We start from the raw sequence: 21,083 nt of genomic DNA on the forward strand, positions 1-21,083 counted from the left end.
TTTTTTGTACCGTTATTAACGGTACCTGTCATAGAACGGTTTTTTTCGTTTCTGAATATCTCGTACAACATTAAACCGATTTAAATGAAAATTTTTATACAAAAGTGCTAAAGTAAAAATAATATTAAACTTTTAGAAAATTTTCAAAAAACGCATTTTTGGATTTTTAAAAAATATTTCAAAATTTTCTTTTGAAAAATCAATTTTTTGAAAACGGATCATTGAAAAATTTTGAAATTTAGTTTTTATGTGTAAATTAATTATTTCTTCAAAATGGCATACCAACTTTTTTTTGAAAAATGTTAAACATTTTTTATATATAAAAAATTATTTTTTTAAAAAACGGCTCCTACAATTTTCGAAAATTTTTTTCTAAAAATACCTTTTTATACAAGAAATAAAATGGCATATTTTTTTTTTTTTTTTTAAGATCATTTAAAACTGTCTTTTAATTAATTATAAAAACAGATTTAATTTTTTTATACTACTTATGAAATTTCTTCAAAATATCAAATTTTAAATTTCTTGAATAAAAAGCTTTAACATTATACACTTAGGAGCAAAAAAATGGAATCAAATTTTGCGTTCTGTAAAAACGATAATTGGTTGTGAAGTAAACGACATACATGAATGCTAATGGTACCATTGAAAAGCTTGAAACAAAAGCGCTTTAAGTCAATGCTAAGAACTCAAAAATCCGTTCGTTGGTTCCATCCATCCAACATAAATGAAGTATGTAAGGAAAAAAAAAACTGAAATTAAAACACAAATTATCTGGAAAATTTAACATTTAAAAAAAATTAAGTGCAGTTCATTGACAGACAACGCTAATACTATCGTTGAAAAAAAAAAAACTGAAATTAAAACAGAGAGTATCTGGAAAATTTAACATTAAAACAAATATGAAGTGCAATTTATTGACAGATAGCGGTAACACTATCGTATGCATTTTTATGTTTTTACCAACAATTCAAAGTAAAGAATACAAGCTTTAAAATGAGACCATGAGACTTTGAAAAAAAAATTTTATCCATGGCAATTTTTGTTTTTAATATAATATAATTTATTTGATTCCGTTTTTCTGCTCCTAAGTGTAGTTACTTTAAGCATAAGAGCAAGTACGTGCGACCCCAGTCGTGCAATTTATTTCAAATTTAACTCGTCAAAACATTTAAAAGTAAAAAAGAAACATTTGAGGAGAAAGTACAATAACTTAGCAACCAAGAATTGATAGCGGTTTTTTGAAGAAGGGTTAAATACAATCATTTTCATCTCAGCCCAAATAAGAGACACAACCAAAAAAGTAAAAAAACTCAACAAATTTTGATATTTTGTATGTTTGTTTTGACTGTTTGGGTAAGGAAATTTTTTTATCAATTTTTGAAAAACATTATTGTTATAGAAAATTTAATTCTCTACAAAATGTGTTAAGTGCAATATCTCAAACATTTGCTTTGTTTACGAGATATATTGAAAAAACCAAAAAGGGGGCTTTTGCACCCCTATCTTCAGTTTCCACCCTCTCATTTAATAGCACTCCGCGGTTTTATCTTCTTTTATAATCCATTGAACGATTCCTGCAATAAAAACCCGTGAACGTCTTACTTCCTTTCTGAAAGACATAATCAATAGCTTATCAGTGAATAACTCTGATTTATTAAACTTGCTATCGCTAGATTTATTTGTATGCAGACTGTTTTGAATAAAAACGAACAGAAGTTCTTATTTTTAATAACATTATACTTTTTTCACTTATTTTCAGGAATAAAAGGAGTTACATAACTTAAGTACAAGGCCAAAATTTTCAAAACGAGGGCATTCTTTTGATAACATCAAAAGGACGAAAATAATAAAAATCCTTCAAGGTTTAACTTTTTCAAACAAAAGCATGAATTTATTAGCATTAAACTAGTTAATGTTCGAATGCATTTATTAAATCAAATTCATGAGGTAAAAAAAGGCCAAAAGTTCAAAATAAATTATATATAATGTCAGATCTGGAACGAATAAGACTGGTAATACTAGGTGGCGCTGGAGTAGGAAAAAGTAGTATACTAAAGCGTTTCCTATTTAAAACGTATACAGACAAATATCGATCAACTGTAGAGGATTTATACAACAGAGAATATGAAGTTGGTGGCGTAACATTAAAGGTAAGTTTTCTAGCAAATATTTACTTAATACTCTTCCGTTCAGTTTACTATTCATATCTACCTTATAACAAGTTAAAACCATTTTTTTTTATAAACTTAAGTTTCATACCATACCTATTTGATATGTTGGTTATTTTTCCAGGTCTTAGAGCCCAGTTGTAATTCATATACAGGGTGTCCGGTAGAAAATGGATAAGCCTAAAATGGCTGATAGGTGCACTTTTAACTGTTCTGAAACCGAATAGAAAAAGTTTCTATCGCAACCAGTTTAGAAAATATTAGCTTTTTTTCGTTCAGTGTACTTTAATTTTCATCATCTTACGTTTTCTTTAACCACAACCACGAATGAATGAATTTTATCAATTTCTTATTTTTATAATTTTCTACAATAATTGGCTCACTACATAAGAAGTTAAAAGTTTTTAAAACTGTTGCATCTTTTCTTAAAAAAAATTTTGAAATTAGTTTTTCGATGCAATATGTAAAAAAAAATATTTTATGAAAATTTTCAAACACCTGCGGTATAAAAAAAATCCATAGGAACGTAGGTGGCCAACTTTTTTAAAAATATGCGCGTCCAAAGGGGATTGCATAATGGTAAAAGTTTTTATCAAATCTAGAGTTACTAGGAAGTTATTGGTACCAAAGTGCAAAAAAAGCCTATTATTTTAATAAATTATTTTAACTGTAAACTCTTAAGTTTTTCACATTGCTGCCACAAATGCATGGACTCCATCAGTTTTTTTTTTAATCAGTCATATTTTACAATAATTCTTCTTACACATAACTATTAAAAAAGTGTTATAACCGTTGAAAAATGGCTATACAAAAATAATTTAACTTTTTTTTAATGCAAAGTACAAAAAAAAATATTAGTTTGCTAATTTGCTAATAATAACCAGTCTAAAAGATAAAATAAGAATTGGCTCACAATATTAACTGGAAATTAAATTGCATCTAACAAATATTGGATGTTTTTCGCAGCCCAATAGGATTGGGAATTGAACACTAATTCGAAAACATTGCAACATTTTTGTTGAGGTTGCATTGGGCCAAAGGGACCGAAAATCTCAATTTTTCTTTAAAACGAGATCATCAAGAAGTCAAAACTCAAAACAAGCTGTCCTGATGCACAATTCTATGCCCATGCTTAAACTGAGCAAACTAATATTTTTTTTGTACTCTGCATTAAAAAAAAAGTTAAATTATTTTTGTATTGCCATTTTCAACGGTTATAACACTTTTTTAATAGTTATGTGTAAGAAGAATTATTGTAAAATATGACTGATTAAAAAAAACTGATGGAGTCCATGCATTTGTGGCAGCAATGTGAAAAACTTAGGAGTTTACAGTTAAAATAATTTATTAAAATAATAGGCTTTTTTTGCACTTTGGTACCAATAACTTCCTAGTAACTCTAGATTTGATAAAAACTTTTACCATTATGCAATCCCCTTTGGACGCGCATATTTTTAAAAAAGTTGGCCACCTACGTTCCTATGGATTTTTTTTATACCGCAGGTGTTTGAAAATTTTCATAAAATATTTTTTTTTACATATTGCATCGAAAAACTAATTTCAAAATTTTTTTTAAGAAAAGATGCAACAGTTTTAAAAACTTTTAACTTCTTATGTAGTGAGCCAATTATTGTAGAAAATTATAAAAATAAGAAATTGATAAAATTCATTCATTCGTGGTTGTGGTTAAAGAAAACGTAAGATGATGAAAATTAAAGTACACTGAACGAAAAAAAGCTAATATTTTCTAAACTGGTTGCGATAGAAACTTTTTCTATTCGGTTTCAGAACAGTCAAAAGTGCACCTATCAGCCATTTTAGGCTTATCCATTTTCTACCGGACACCCTGTATATATATCATTGAAATGCATCAAAATTGTTATTTCTGATTTAGAAGCCTACAATTTTGAAAAAAAAATGTTTCGCAAAAACCGTAACTGACTCACTGACTCACTGATTCACTGACTCACTGACAGATCATCAAAATTATGGAGAACTTCCGAATATCGTAGAAACTTGAAATTTTACACGGTGATAGGACTTGTGGTGTATACAAAGGAAAAAATCGAAAATTTGAGATTTTCAATTCAGGGGCGTGGCATCCGCCAATTTCCGCTGAATTTTCATCAAATATTATAGAGCACTTCTGATTATCGTAAAATCTTGAAATTTGGTAGAATGGTAGAGCTGGTAGTTTATACAAAGGAAAAAATTTAAAATTTGAGAATTTCAGCCAGGGGGCGTGGCAATCGCCCATTTTCACTGAATTTTCATCAAATATTATAGAGCACTTCTGATTATCGTAGAATCTTGAAATTTGGTAGAATGGTAGAGCTGGTAGTTTATACAAAGGAAAAAATTTAAAGTTTGAGAATTTCAGCCAGGGGGCGTGGCAACCGCCCATTTTCACTGAATTTTCATCAAATATAGAGATTTTCAATTCTACAGCCATACCTTGCAAAAAGTAGTGAAATCAGAACAAAAACATTACTGCCAAGTTCTCCTGTGTTGAAATTATGCTGGCACAAAAAGTATTGAGATGTAAAAGTGTACCACACGGAGAAAAATGAATCTAGTATTTTATACTCCATATGACTAGTAAGGAAATTAAAGTAAAAAGCCCTAGATTTTAAGTAAAATTTACCTTACGTATTGAACATTTCTTGGTTCCGTAAAGTAATTTTTACAAGAAAATTATGGTGAACAAAATAAAGTAGTATATACCTTACGAGTAGCAATATTTTCTTTACGTAGAGTAAAATAAACCTTCATCCAAAAAAGTGTATGACTCTTTTCACTTTAAGATTCTAGTAAAACATATTTTACAAATTTAACTATTCTGTGAATAAGTTTTACCTTACACTAAGGTAATAATATTACCTAATTCTAGGAATTTTCCCCTATACATAGTAATAACTCTTAATTGCTGTCATTGAAAAGTCTGCCATTTTGTCTTCCATGTGTTTTGGAAATTTTTTTTTTGTCAAAGCTTTTAGGTGTGCGGGTGCGGAATAATTAATAAAGAAATAAAATCTAAAAAAATTATTTTCTCATTTGTGTTTTTCTTTTGGAAGTGTAATGTTTTCATTACTTTTTGTGTTCTTTTAGGCGTTGTTATTGGCTCCGTAATTACGGATAGCATATTTTTTTCTTGTGTTAGAAAAATATATAGGTATCCATATGGATTAACATCATTCAATCTAATTAATTCATGAAGAATTAGATAAAAATTGGATCAAATAAAGTCAATTCCATTTTTATTGATGATATTTTCCTAAATAAAATTGTTTGTTTGCACCTTACAAAATTATAATAAACTAGGTAATTTATGTAATTATTGAAAAACATAACAGGGTCATACGTTACTTACTTCTAAATAGCTTTGAGGATTAAGTACGTGTTACCTAGTTATGCTTTTCAATAATTACAAAATTCAACTTTTTTATTTTAATTTTTGTAAGATAAATGCACACAATTTTATTTAGAAAAATGTCATCAATAAAAATTAAATTGACTTTATTTGATCCAATCTGGAACTAAATTAGGTATATACCTTCCATAGAGAAGTTCAATTTACTTTAAAAATCAGTATTTTCAGCTTTATAGTAAGGTACAATATGTACCTAACTTTCTAGTAATTTCTATTAGAAAGTCATACAAAAAAAGGCTTTACTGTAAAGTTAATCCTAAGCTATAAATTTACTAGAAAAGTAAGGTGAATTCCATTTTATTGGGGAGTCATCCCTATTTAAACTTTACATTAAAGTTAAATATACCAGAAATAAGGTAGCTCATACCTTATTTTCTCTCCGTGCAAGTTCTAAAGTTTGGGTTCAAATTCCTATCAATAAAATTTCGATTGTTTACTTGGCAATTTTTGAAATAACTTTAAAAATCGGTAATTAAAAGAAAAATTGTCAAGAGAACAATCAAAATTTAATTGATACGAATTTGAACCCAAACTTTAGAACTTGGTACACTTTTACATCTCAATACTTTTTGTGCCAGCATAATTTCAACACAGGAGAACTTGGCTCTTTTTTAACAGTAATGTTTTTGTTGTGATTAATTTTTCAAAAACTGTTTAATTAAAATAGTACGTTGAGTATCAGCTTAAGCCTTTGGGGTTCGGCCCAGTTATAGCTTTCATTCAAATCCATTATAGTCTTTCCAACAAAATTTGTCAGTAGGTACATCCCTCTTATGAAAGCTTTTTTCAAATCAGTAGGAAACGATTTCACAAATGTACACACTAAAATATGTGCCCCTGAAATACATAAGAAAACCACAGACGCGCCATGGCATCGTTATTGGGCGCATTCACAAACCTAGGTGCTACGTAGTCGAACTTCAACTAGCTTTTTGAATTCGAATTTGCACTACAAAGTTAGTCGAACGCAATCTGTCATTTTTGACAGCTAAAAACATATGAAATAAAAAAATTTGAGTTTTGAGCGATTTGAATAGTTTTTGTTCCCAATAAATTAAATTAAATTAAATCAAAACGAAATTGGAAGAATTAAAATGAGTGATTCGGAAGAAAATGAAATCAAAGGTAAGTTAAATAATTTAATTCTGATTATAATCATAAAAGCAGTTAATTTATTGTCCAAATAGCTAGAGCTGTGACCGTAGTAAACGACCTCCTCCTTGGTTCTTTATCTGAGGAGTATCAAGAGCACTTAAAGGAAGACCGCTTAAGGAATACGAACTATTATGAAGTTATAATCCCAGGATATAGTTTAGAAGAATTCAGGTGTCATTTTCGAATGAGTCGGGGTTGCTTTTCGGTAATTTTTTTTTACTGTCTGGGTTTTAAGTAAACAAGAAAGTTTCTTGTCCTCTGGCGATCGTTTTGATTTTGCACCAAGTTCAGCACATAAATCATTTTGCGAGATTCTGGATTTATTGTGTTCCCTTCTGGGTGAATATATTAAGTGGCCATCAATAAGCCAATACATATAATGAAATATGCGGGGATCGCCATCTATCGTAGGTGCGATAGATGGCTGCCACATTGAGATTAAACAGCCGGTGAAGAATCCTATTGACTACTACAATAGGATTCGATTATTTTACAAGGTGATTTAATATAATCGTCCCCATCATAAGGGGGACGATATATAAACCTTATTCAAATACATTTTCAATTTTATATAAATTTCCTTAACAGGAGTTTGTGACCATCGAGCCGTTTTAATAGATATCTACATATGTAGGCGCCCCCGGTCGCCTACATGATGCGAGAGTTTTCAGGAACAGTCCTCTTTTTGATCAATTGACCCAATTGTTACCTGCTGACTATCATCTTGTGGGAGATGCTGCTTACCCTCTTGGTCAAAATTTAATAACACCTTTCAGGGATAATGGCCACCTAAACGAGAGGCAAATTCATTTTAACACACGTCTCAGCAGTGCGAGAATAAACAATTGAGCGAACTTTTGGATTTCTCAAAGGACGCTTTCGACGTTTAAAATATTTGGATGTGGCAAGTCCTATGATGGCCAGCAAAATTGTTACAGCTAGTTGCATTTTACACAACCATATTCAGTTATTAAATGAACCTGGAGAAGACTTACCAGATATTGAATCTGAAGATGAAAACTATCATGGAAATGATTCAACATCAAATGAGGACGTTGAAAGAAACAGCTCTGCCAGAAAAAGAAACTTTTTACTGAATAATTTTTAAAATTAAAACAATTTGTTTCGATTAATTTTTTTTTATTAAAAAAATAAAAGAAATTCTTTTTCAATAAAACAAAAACAAGAAGAACTTATTAATTAATATTGAACACAGGAAAAACATAATTCATTTAGAAAAAAACTAACACAAACGAAAAATGTATTACTAGATTCTAGATTCATACAAACATAAATAATAAAACAAATAACGATTCAGTCTAAGAGGACACTTATTACTAAATAAACAAAACAATATAAAAAAAAAACAATTCATGCAACAATTATTCATTTCAATAACCGATTTAGAGCCGGTTTGTTCACAGTCGATTATCCTTTAATCAAGGATTATTCCATACAAAAAGAAAAAGCCGTGATTAAAAGATAATCGAGTGTGAACAAACCGGCCCTTAGTATCAATTTGTTCAAACTCGATTACCTTTAAATCAAGGATTATTCCAAGGAAAAACCTTGATAAAAAGATAATCGAGTCTGAACAAAATAGTCGCTTATTATCACAATATTAATATCACAAATTGTTACTATAGTGAGGCCTAATTTGTTCAAAATCGATTATCTTTTAATCAAGGTTTTTCCTTGGAATAATCCTTGATTTAAAGGTAATCGAGTTTGAACAAACTGGCCCTTAGAGCACCATCCCTTTAGTTGTGTTCCACTTCCACTCCCTTCTCTTCATTATATTTTTTCAACTCGAACTCAAATTTCCTTTGCCTGAGTATTCTTAACTCCTTAAGCTCCCCCAACACTTCTCTTGCAATGGAAACCTTTTCCTCCTCCAGAGCAACCAGTTTCTCACGTATGCTTGTTGGCTTTTTCGTTGTTTTCTCTTGCATGGGAGAACTGGCAGAGGTAGGGTTGAGGGAGCTTACCGTAGGAGCATTCCTGACACTTACTTCCTCTTGATATATCATGGACATTTGGTCAAAGTAAGGCCAGGAAATGCGGCCACGACCTGTGGAGGTTTTTTTATTGTTATCCAAGATGGGATTGTATCTTATCTTCATATTGGAAAGTTTTTTTTTCGAGGGTACTCTCCTTAAACTTGTACCCCTTTGAATTCAACACGTCTTTAATTTTTAGGAATATGTTTCGTCTCCTTATTTTGGGATTCCTCAAATCCTCTTTATGCTTCCGGCATTCATCCAAGAAAAGCTGCACGGAGCGGTGTTCCCAAGAAGATTCTGAAGATAAAAAAAATCATAAATTAATTTTGTTTTAAGATTGAATATTGTTTAACTTTACCTTCTTCCAAACTATTACTGTTTTGGGTACCTAAAACACCCCCATGTAGGATGCGCCATGCACTGATGGATCTGTAAAAAAATAAAAAAAATCATAAATTAATTTTGTTATAAGATTGAATATTGTTTAACTTTACCTTCTTCCATATCATTACTGTTTTGGGTACCCAAAACACCCCCCATGTTGGATGCGCCATGCACTGATCGATCTATAAATAAATAAAACAAATCATAAATTATTTTTATTATAAAATTAAAGAACATCTAACTTTACCTTCTTGGGAATAATTTACCCTTTGTGCACCTACTTTTCGTTCCATGTAGTCTGCGGCATACACTGGATCTGTAATGACTTAAGGGCCCAACCCATAGAATCCGTCGCATCCGTTACGTCGACGGATTTAACTGACAGCCTGACCGACCGACCCATAAAACGCATCCGTCGAGTCCGTCATGTATGGGTCCATTCTCATAAGAACCTTTGTATTTTATCGCGCTGTCAGTTGAAAACTTCAACGTAACGCACGCGACGGATTCTATGGGTTGGCCTCTTTATAAATATATCATTTTGTTTATAGCAATAAAAAAAAACATTACCTGAAACGATTTTGTGAAACAAACATCTTCTTCGTCCTTAAATTCATATTTTGTATTATAGTCCAGTAATTTTAGGTTTTATCTGCGGAAAAATTCCTACTGGGCTGAATTTTGGTATGCAGCTTAATGACGGATTTCTTATGAAGATGTGAAAAATCGACATTGATATCGTGTCCGCGTTAAGAGTTATTGGGGTCAAAAGGTCACAAAAACTGGTTTTTCACGATTTTCAGCAAAACGGTGAGTCTTATCAAAAAATTTTCGATGCAAGAATTGTAGACCAAATTATTATATATAAAAAGTGTCATGACACTTTTTTTCCTAAGACCCACCGTTTCTTAGGTATAACGATTCAAAAAGTTGAAGTTTAGTTGTAATCGTCATAATCCTATTCCTGAAAAAAAAACTCCTAACTGAAAAGTTCCTGAAATTTCATTATTTTTTTAGCTTGAATTTCGTTCCTCAACTGTTAAGAATATGGGGAAACCAAAAAAAAAATGGAAATTTTCGCCATTTTTCCGATTGGGGCCCTTCTCCCGAAACCATTTCCCTGGGAATTTTTGTTTAGAATATGTCTGAAAATATACAGGGTGTGCAATAGAGAATGGACAACCCTAAAACGGTTTATAGCTACACTTATGATTGTTCTAAAAGCAGATAGAAAAAAGTTCTATCGCAACCAGTTCATAAAATATGGACTTTTTTTCGTTCAGTGTATTTTAAATTTTATCATCTTATGTTTTCGTTCACTACAACCACGAATGAATGAATTTTATTTATTTCTTTTTTTTATAATTTTCTACATTAATTGGATGAGTACATAAACACTTTAAAAATTTCATAGCTATTGCACATTTTCGTAAGAAAAATTTGAAATCTGTTTTTTGATGCAAAATGTAAAAAAAGTATTTTATGAAAAATTTTAAACACCTGTGGTATAAAATAAATCTATAGAAACCTAGGTGGCCATCTTTCTTAAAAATATTCTGGTATAAAGAGAATATTTTTAAGAAAGATGGCCACCTAGGTTTCTATAGATTTATTTTATACCACAGGTGTTTAAAATTTTTCATAAAATACTTTTTTTACATTTTGCATCAAAAAACAGATTTCAAATTTTTCTTACGAAAATGTGCAATAGCTATGAAATTTTTAAAGTGTTTATGTACTCATCCAATTAATGTAGAAAATTATAAAAAAAAGAAATAAATAAAATTCATTCATTCGTGGTTGTAGTGAACGAAAACATAAGATGATAAAATTTAAAATACACTGAACGAAAAAAAGTCCATATTTTATGAACTGGTTGCGATAGAACTTTTTTCTATCTGCTTTTAGAACAATCATAAGTGTAGCTATAAACCGTTTTAGGGTTGTCCATTCTCTATTGCACACCCTGTATATTTTCAGACATATTCTAAACAAAAATTCCCAGGGAAATGGTTTCGGGAGAAGGGCCCCAATCGGAAAAATGGCGAAAATTTCCATTTTTTTTTTGGTTTCCCCATATTCTTAACAGTTGAGGAACGAAATTCAAGCTAAAAAAATAATGAAATTTCAGGAACTTTTCAGTTAGGAGTTTTTTTTCAGGAATAGGATTATGACGATTACAACTAAACTTCAACTTTTTGAATCGTTATACCTAAGAAACGGTGGGTCTTAGGAAAAAAAGTGTCATGACACTTTTTATATATAATAATTTGGTCTACAATTCTTGCATCGAAAATTTTTTGATAAGACTCACCGTTTTGCTGAAAATCGTGAAAAACCAGTTTTTGTGACCTTTTGACCCCAATAACTCTTAACGCGGACACGATATCAATGTCGATTTTTCACATCTTCATAAGAAATCCGTCATTAAGCTGTATACCAAAATTCAGCCCAGTAGGAATTTTTCCGCAGATTGGGCTTAAAAATGACTAAAATGACTGGGCTATTACACCAAACAACTATTAATTTCATTTTGATTGCTTTTCATTAAATTTCACAAATTCAAATTTCACAAAAAGAATCAAAATCAAAATACATCAAACAGCTGACTGAGAACTGTCAACTAACTTTGAAGCTGAAAATTTTTAACCTACGTCGGAGGAGAAATTTTAACTAAATTTGTAGCTGTTTTCAGCCAATCAGAACGAGTCGATTACGTAGCACCTAGGTTTGTGAATGCGCCCATTGTAATTTCTTTATAAAGCGACGTACATCCTTCTATGTATGACCTATCTGCCACACGATCGGCGACCGTGACAGACTGAATATGAAAACTGAAACTCAATCAGGCAGCAAGGGTGTTTATTAAAAATATTCACAATACATAAGAGTTACCATTGGTAAACTTCCTTCATGAAATACTCCCTTTTTCTATTGTTTTTGTGAAAGAGCTTTCAGAATTGATGCTTTTTTAAGCCGGGTTTCTTGAATAAGTAAATTAAAAAAGTTATTTGATTACATCTTTCTTTTAAAAATTTGTTGTTATGAAATTCTACCAGCAAAGGGGTAACGCTGGTACTTTTTTTGATAGGTTAAGTTGTGTGTGCGAAAGGTATCATAACAACAGCTAACTTAAATTTTATTAAATTTAAAAATTTTTTGAAAAAGTTTTGGTTGGTATAAGAATTAAGAATCTATAAAATGTACAAAATTATCTTGAGTGAAAGGGTGTTTTTTTTTTAAGAAATGGTGAAATTCGGAATAAGTACCAGAAAAACTGGGAAAGAATTGTTATACCAATGAAAATTGGTAAAAATATTTCATTTATAACAGAAACCAAGAACCCTCACCCTCACGAAATTCAATAAATATGTTCTATTTCTCATGGGGATTACGAATAAAAGAAATTTATAAACTTTTTTCTTGTGAAAGGGTGTTTTTTTAGGTGTAGAGTAAATATGGGTATATTTGGAAAAGTGTGCAATACTAGAGTAGTACTAGTGGTACCCTATTGCAATTCAGGAATTATTCAATATAAGTTCAAGTGACCTCAACTCCAAAAATTTATAAAGCGTTTCGCTTTATAAATTTTTGGAGTTGAGGTCACTTGAACTTATATTGAATTATATTCAATCACTCCACTTAAAATAAAAATAATTTTAATAATTTTTTATTATTTTTGTTATTTTTTTCTTCGTTATTCAGGAATTATGTTACTTTTGAGATTAGATTCTTGTCTAAAGTGTCTATAAAAATTTCATGGTTGAAAGGGTGTTTTTTTTTATGAAAACAAAAATGATGGACCACCCTAATGAAATTTGGTGAAAACATTGAATTTGGGATAGAAAGTAAGAATAAAGAGTTTTTATAAAAAAAAATTAGGTTAAAGGGTGTTTTTTTCGAAGAAACAATAAAATCTGTAGTTGGTCCCAAAAAGCCAATGATTCGTGTAAAACGTCTAAGAACTTAAGTATAAACGTTGAATTTGTCATCAAAACCAAAATTTCTTTCATTTGGTTTTCGTTGTTGTATAATCTGTATGTACCTAACGTACATAAAGTACCTACAGTTAAACCAGCAGTTGATCGAAAGAAGATTTGTTTCAGGGGAGTAAAGTTTTTCTCAGTGTACTCGTTGACTTTATTAAAAATTTGTTTATACCTATATATTTTAAATTGTATAAAAGGTGATAAAAGTGGTTTTTTTAAATATTTTTACTATATATCGGGTTTCCCATTTTGCGTGGATATGGACCTCGACAAACGACAACACTATAACGAGTTATTCGTTTCCGCTTTATGTAATTAAAATTGGTAAGTTGGTTCCAATAATACAAACAAATAAAAAAAATGCTTTAGGTAAAAGTAAATTGTAAATAGCAGTTCTTAGATTTTCTAAGAACAAAATCTGGATCAGGGTTCGGACTTCAGTTTCAAAATTTCGAAGCAACTTTGAAAAAAAAGTGAAGAAGATCCAAAATTTCGGAAGCAGATCTCAAAATTAAACTTTCAGAGCATTTATTTACAAAAAATTATTCTAAAACAAATTATTTTTCAACAAAATTATCTTTCTTATCATTTTTTTATTTTGTTCTTTTCCAAAAAAACCTCTCTCATCTAGTGGTTGCAACGGTACTGTGGGGTAAAACGGTTAGTTCAGCATAATCTAACAAATTTTTTATCAGGAATTCTTCAAAATTAGTCAAAATTACTTTGATACATTTTATTTATACCTTGAATTCGAATAATAAATTGACCTCCATTCAGCTTTTGATATTTCAGTGCAACTTTATTTCTTAATGCCTCGACCAGATTCAAAATTGAAGTTATATCCCTTTCTCTAATTTCTCGCTTTCTCTTATTTCTCTAAATTTATTGTTTGAAAAATATTTTTCAATCAAGAAATAGAAGTAGTTCTTGAAAAAGTGATGTAGGGAAGTAGATTTTATTTTTTTCCCAAAATCGAAGTAAATCTACTTCGATCGAAGTAAAGTCCGAACCCTGTCTGGATCCTTTATTACTCTCACAATACTTTTAAAAAAGCGTGGCTGCAGTAGGTGGAAATGAATAATAATATTTTCCTACGACTTTAACTGTCATCCCTGAAAATTTCATCCAAATCGATTCAGTAGTTCAGTTTTAATTGAGTTTTTTCCGCACTCCCATACAAATTTCCCCAGTGTGTGGCGTCCCGAAAAACCAGGACTTAAGCTTTTCTACTCTTAATATTTCTAAATTTTATGTAACTACATACTTGAATATATTCAAAACATCATTAGGTTAATGCTAGGATTTCATACTATTAAAGTAAAACAATTGATAAGATTTGAAAGCTTTTGGTATACTTATTTGATCAATTTTTGAAATCATTACATAACCAAGTATGTATGTCAATATTGATTCTAACTAAATAGATTTTTTTCCAAACAGGTTGACATTCTGGACACTTCAGGAGATATGCAGTTTCCTGCTATGCGTCGTCTTTCCATAGCAACAGCAAATGCTTTCTTGCTCGTTTATGCGACCACATCTTCCCCCAGTTTTCTATGTGTGAAACAATGTTTTGAGGAGATCCGTGAACAGAGAGCCGATTTCCAAGTAAGTACATACGAGTAACTAGGTATGTATGTATTTTATATTACGTAGCCAGATGTTTTTTTTTTTCATTTATTTCTATTTTATTAATTAAATTACGTAGCCAGGGGGGTTATTCCGTAATTTTGAAAACGCCCTATTCTGCTATTCGGTTCACGTGAATCGAAAGATTTCCTTCCTTTATCACGTCAAACTGGCTTTCAAATACTTCTTACTTTCGAAAGTAAAGCGTTGTTTTCGCTTGTTTTAGAAATTTTAAAGAAAAAAAAAATTGCTTAAGTTTAATTTTAATCCCCATTGAAACGCTTCTTATTTTAGACTTTCACGTGCATCGAAAATAAATGAAATAAAGCACAACTTCTTTTGAACTTTTTTGGCAAAATGAAATAAAACTCCAATTTTTCTTTTTCATAATGACCTTATTTTAGATTATATCGCGCGATTTTGTCAGCTATTCTGTTACTTAATAATGCTTTTAATGTAAAAATCTTGCTGCAAACCATCAGCTAGTCAGCAATAAGTAGTACTTTGACAATTCAGGATCCTTGAAAAGCGGAATTTCACTAAAGTTTTTGAATAACAATTCAGTTTAGCATTTTCATGTAAATTATGAAAAATGAAATAAGGCCCCAAATTGTTTTTAAAATAAAATGAAAGTTAGCCCCAAAATTAGTGTTTGGGTCTTATTTTATGGGAGCCTTATTTCATAATGAAATTATGCCTCAAAAACAAAATGAAGGCCCCAAAAATGAAACAACACCCCAAAATTTGAGAAATTTCGTTTATGTTGTTTTATGTGTCTTTCTTGGGGCCTTATTTCATTTTTGTATTGCGGCTTAATATCCTAGACCGCTGAACTCGAATCCGAAGTCAAAATATTTAGGTACTTTTTTCGTTTTTGAAATATTAACGCTGTGCTGGAAAATGCAAAAAAAAAAGCGTTTTTTACTGTTTTTGGGGTTATGCTCTAATGTACCGATTTCTCTAAAAAAAAAGTTGTCTTCTGTCAAAACTGTTTAAATCTTTCCGATATTTTTTTTATTGTCTGAGATATCTTCAGTTGTTTGGCGTATTATAATATCATAAAGGATAATGGAGAAATACAACGCCTCGGTAGGGCATTTTTATAAAGGCAGCCTTTTTGAATTTAGGGTATTTTGAGAGCTAGAACATTTTTGAAAGTAGGACTTTTTCATAAGTAGGGCATGTTTTAAGGTAGGACATTTTAAAGGCAGGGAATTATTGAAAGTACGGCATTTTTATAAGAAGGTTATATTTGAAGGTAGGGCATTTTTGAAAGTAGTCCCTATCTGATTTTAGGGCACTTTTGCTTTTCTATGTTAAGTTAAATAGCTATGTTCTAAAAGCAACCTGGGTTCGAATTACGGAATACGACTACGATCATACGTTTACGTTTTGACTATAATTGCTGGCTCTAGGTATTTACTCATTAAAAAAAATAGAGACGTACCTACATATATCTCTAATTCGTTAAAGTATGTTCGTAATCGTATGCCGTTATTCGATCCCTGATTTCTTTAACATTTTTTTATGCAGGCCAAATTAAATTAATTATAACTCAATTTAAAAAAAATTACAATTGGAATGAATGTATACATCGCAAAATACTTTCATATATATGTATATATTTAAAATTTTTAAATATGTAGGAGTAGGTACCTTTATAAGAAAACAAATTCAAAACTTTACTTATATTCAAAAAAAAAGGATTATAAAGTCTTTAACATTTTGCAAAATGGCTATGTATTGAGCTTTATCCATCGTAGTCGTATGATCGTCTGTTAACAACGACTTATTTAAAAACTTTTATTTATTATTTACCTTCAGGACATACCTATTGTAATAGCTGGTAACAAATCGGATCTATCATTATCTCATCGAGAAGTGAGGTTGGATGACGTGACCGATTGGGTGAATTGTGAACTTCCGAAAATAAGGTAAGCTTACCAATTTTTACAGGGGCTTGTAAGCTTTCCATTTTAAAAGATTGAGTTTCATAAGTTTTCTAGTAATTTTAAACAGTTATCAAGTAATCTATCAACTTTATTTACTTGTTAACATTTATTTGAATAGAATTATGATATGTAAAATTGGACATCGTGAACTTATTCCATTTAAAGATGAAAGGAGGTTGTAAAGTTACAATATTTTAAATCCGAAATAAAAACAAAAGCTCTGATAACAATCAGGGGAAAAGACTTAGTTGGGGTCCTCAAATAAACGCCTGGATAGTCTCGTCATGGTTTTCAAAATCAAATAGAGTTAATTTGTTTTTGTATATAGGTACTATTAAACATTTAATTTTCTGGGGGCCCAATTAAGGTATGGGCTCCATGCAATAGTGTGGCCAGCTTACAATGTTGGGCGCAAAAATTGCCTTAATTTATATTTCTTGTGCTTCTGGTGGACATGAATCCTTTAGATTGGTTAAGAAAATTATATAAACAAAAAAAATGCACACCTATTTTGGGTTGTCTATCTATAATGGAATTTTAAATTTTCGTGTTTTTTGTATTTTTTTTATTATCGGTTTTCGTGAACGAATGATGATATTAATTTGTTGCTATAAATAGCTTGAGAATCTTAATTAAAAGAAAAACGGCCATTTCAAAGTAACTGAGAAGACACATTGACCTTGTTTCCAGTTTATCTCGTTGAAGAAGCAATCTTTTTTCTTAAAACTTGGTAGGTCTTAAGGGCTCATGATAAAGTTGTTGTTCTAGAAGTTTCACGAAAAACTTACTAAACGTAGCCAAATTATTCACAGATAAACGGTAACGGAGAAGACGCGCACAAATCTTCTCCGTTACCGTCTTTGTCTGTTAATAATTCAGCTATTTTGAATTAGTTTTTCTTGAAACTTCTAGAACTTTAACTTTATATGGAGCCCTTAAGACCTACCAAGTTTCAAGGAAAAAGATTGCTTCTCCAACGAGATACACTGGATAATAAGCGTGAAAATGTCCTAAAAATGCAAATGGAATGGCCGAAAACAAGAAACTTTGATATTTATGAATGTACACCAACCTTCTCGGTTTTTAACCAAATTAAGATCATAAAACGCTGTTAGTAATTTATAATTCCGGGAACGTTTTCGTTTTTCATGTTTGGATTAAATATTTTCGACTGAATGTTTTATAGTTCCTGAAATAAGGTTTTTTAAATGATTACGTATCTTCATATTATTCAAAATTTGGCAGTATATTATTGCTTTGTTTTTTACTTTTTGTTTTTTTTTTTTAAATATCTTGTTTATTATTTTTTCAGAACCAAGGTGTTAGAATGTTCAGCGAAAGATGACTACAACACAACAGAACTATTCAAAACTCTACTTTCACTCTCCAGGTACCTGCCATTAGGTAAAAATGAGGGCACATCTGGTCTTAAACGAAGATCATCAGCGTATGTTAGTGCATCGTCAAGCAGAAGTAAGTTTTATTTTTAAATTATTATTTTGTAGCACCTAGCCTTCAAAAATATGATTTTTTTTAATAAATAATATTTCTTACTTCCAACTAAATTGAACCTTAATGCCACTATTTATTGTGTAACTTCCTTATCTTAAAAATGAAATGGATACATTTCTATCAATTTGTTACATGATATTTCAATTTTGTTTTGCTTTATTTGTTTAACGTTTTTAAAACTGAATCGTCTCCAATCTAATTATGTACACTTCACAAGAAAGATTTAAAAAAAAGTTCAAGGGTTGAAAATTGTTCCTTTTTTTACATTTTCTTTTAGGTACGCGACATTTTTTTTTTTTTTTGTAAGACCCTTGGGACCAAAAAAAAAACATCATTACTTTATATGTAGATTCTTAATGCTTATACCAACCAAAACTTTTTCAGGAAGTTTTAAAAATTAATAAAATTTAAGTCAGCTGTTATGATACCTTCCTCACACATAACTCAACCCATCGAAAAAACACCCTTTCACCAAAAATATTTTTAAGAACTTTTTGAATCCTTTGTCCGTGCTTTATCTAAAACTTTAATCCCGAATTTCATCAGTGTAATATGTTTTCCACATGGGTTTCGGTTATATTTTACCTGTTGAAGTGAAAAAAACAAGCACCCTTCATTTAAATCGGCTATAACTTTTCTTAGAGCAATCGTATTGAATTTATTTTTATGTCACTAGATTCAGCATCAAAAAATACCTTAAAAACATGTGTCATATGATGATATTCCACAAACAGTTTTGTTCACTATATTTTTGACCCTCTTGTCCGCGAAAAAACACCCTTCCACCCAACTTTTTGTATATACTTTTTTATCCTTGGTTCTTATCCCCAAAGCGAACTTTTTGCCAAGTTTCATGAGTGTAACAATTTTTTATTTTTTAAATGACTATTTTACCTGTACTATAAATCCAGGAGTTTTTGGATCTACCTCTTCTTAACACTCTAAAATATTTCGTGACCTTATTTGGATCTATTTTTTTTTTTTTTTTTAGACAAGAACCGCACCGCCAGCCCATCCATTTCTAACGACAAAAAAAATAACCAATCAACAATTGGTGAAGCTGATACTGGAGTTAGTGGAGAATCCAACTTTAAACCAAGATCAAGGTAAGTAACTACACTTAATTATTATAAGACTTATTGTTTATGTTTATTTTTTTATTTTGATCAGTTTTCTAAGTTAATATTCAGTCCTATTGTAAGTTTCACAAAGAAATTTATTCACACAGAATATTTTTTTTCGCCCGGAATAATATTTAAAGCTATTGCGAGTTTTCCCGAAAAGAGTTCACATTTTCCGCTACACACCAAAATTTGTATGAGAAAAGAGCTGTGTATTACCTCGCATATTTCCTGAGAAAACGTGAACAAATGTTCGACCGGAACTCACAATAAGGGAAAAATTAAAAAAATTTTAATTAGCTTCATCTAAACTTTCAAGTAGCCGTGTCTTCACACAGTGAAGAGCCTATCATAATGCTTGTTTAATGCACAAATTACCTACACTTTGCAAGTCAAAATTTCACACCTCTGCACTATTGGCTGTTTCATCCTATTTCGGGCCCGAGAAATCGATTGGCATCATGACTTTTTCGATTTATCAGCACTGCTTTGAAGTTTGAACAAAACTTTTTTCGGAAGTTTTTTTTTGAAAATATTGCATTGTTTAATGTCATTTTTCATCCAAAAACAATTAATGTATAATATTTGTTTTTGTTTTGCTATACTACTACGTTAGTTACTACTAGTAAAAAGAAAATATAAAAAATTTCGAGTCACTTATTTGAAAAAAAAAACAACAAATTTTATAAAATGTTTTATAATATACTTACTAGTATTAAGTTATTAACTTCAAAAATCATTCCATTAATACACATCTTTTTTACTTTCATTTCAGGTCACTTATTCGAAGAGCATCTAGAAAAACAAAACAACAAATAAACAATGCTGCAGGCGATGACTGTAACGTGCAATGAGTTTTTGTCATCTATAATAAATAAACGACAATTTCTCACTTTACTCATAAAATATAAGAATAACTTTAAAAAAATGTTGAATTGGATAAGTGTCTTGACAATTCCACAGTCCAGAAATTAAAAAAATACAATTTTTCATTGTTATTACATACATAAATGTACATGTAATTGTGAAAATTAGACTCCAAATTGGATTTTTTGTCACTAACTTGACTTATGTTTAACTTAAATTGAAGTCATATGATTATTTAAATAAAAATACAATTTTTAATTAGAACGTTTTTAAAATGCACCTATTCATATCTGCGGCAATAAGGCAGAGTAGCTTAGTAACATTTACTCATTACATATAAGTTTTAATTTAAAAACAAAATTACAGAAATAAGCTACTCTGTCTTATTGCCACAGATATCAAAGTAAAGTAAATTCCAGTCATTTTAGTTAAATTCGCTCGTTAGGAGACATATCGCACGGGTAAGCTAGTTTTAAAGGAATATACAAATTTGTGTTTTTTCATATACAGTCCACTCCCTCTAAGTCGAATTTCCCTCTAAGTCGAATTTCCCTCTAAGTCGAACTTTTTCACCACTTTTAATGAACAATTTTGAAGAAAAAATATTAAATAAATCCCTCTTATTCGAACCGATTTTTGAGTCCCGTGAAAGTTCGACTTAGAGGGAGTCGACTGTATTTTAATATTTCCTTCGGAATGGATACCTTCTATATTACGTCTTCGAGTTATTAAAATTTGCTCGAAAATGGTTCTCGCGATTTCTATGGTACATTTGGTATTATTTGGTACATGTGATCGAACAAAAGATTTCCATTGCCATTTTTGATAATATTTTGTTTGGTTATTAGCGTATATTTCATTAACTAGTGA

At 30.3% G+C, this 21,083-nt stretch overlaps 1 protein-coding gene across 1 annotated transcript; it reads left to right on the plus strand.

The window, feature by feature from the left end:
* The first annotated feature begins 1,773 nt into the window (after positions 1-1,773).
* On the plus strand, positions 1,774-20,458 carry LOC129913600 (GTP-binding protein Di-Ras2-like). The gene is made up of 6 exons (XM_055992364.1): positions 1,774-2,153; positions 14,573-14,740; positions 16,586-16,695; positions 18,026-18,186; positions 19,217-19,331; positions 20,122-20,458. Exons 1-6 carry the CDS (start codon positions 1,989-1,991, stop codon positions 20,198-20,200), a joined length of 798 nt encoding a protein of 265 aa, XP_055848339.1. The 5' UTR covers positions 1,774-1,988; the 3' UTR covers positions 20,201-20,458.
* Positions 20,459-21,083: the final 625 nt, after the last annotated feature.

This window comes from Episyrphus balteatus, chromosome 1, assembly GCF_945859705.1.
Source record: "Episyrphus balteatus chromosome 1, idEpiBalt1.1, whole genome shotgun sequence".
NCBI lineage: Eukaryota > Metazoa > Arthropoda > Insecta > Diptera > Syrphidae > Episyrphus > Episyrphus balteatus.

Excerpts from the sequence above, each read along its gene's own strand:
- LOC129913600 (XM_055992364.1), top strand. The coding sequence starts at position 1,989 with ATGTCAGATCTGGAACGAATAAGACTGGTAATACTAGGTGGCGCTGGA. Across the intron at positions 2,154-14,572 it reads TTGGTGGCGTAACATTAAAG|GTTGACATTCTGGACACTTC; the intron begins GTAAGTTTTCTA and ends TTTTCCAAACAG. Across the intron at positions 18,187-19,216 it reads TAGTGCATCGTCAAGCAGAA|ACAAGAACCGCACCGCCAGC; the intron begins GTAAGTTTTATT and ends TTTTTTTTTTAG.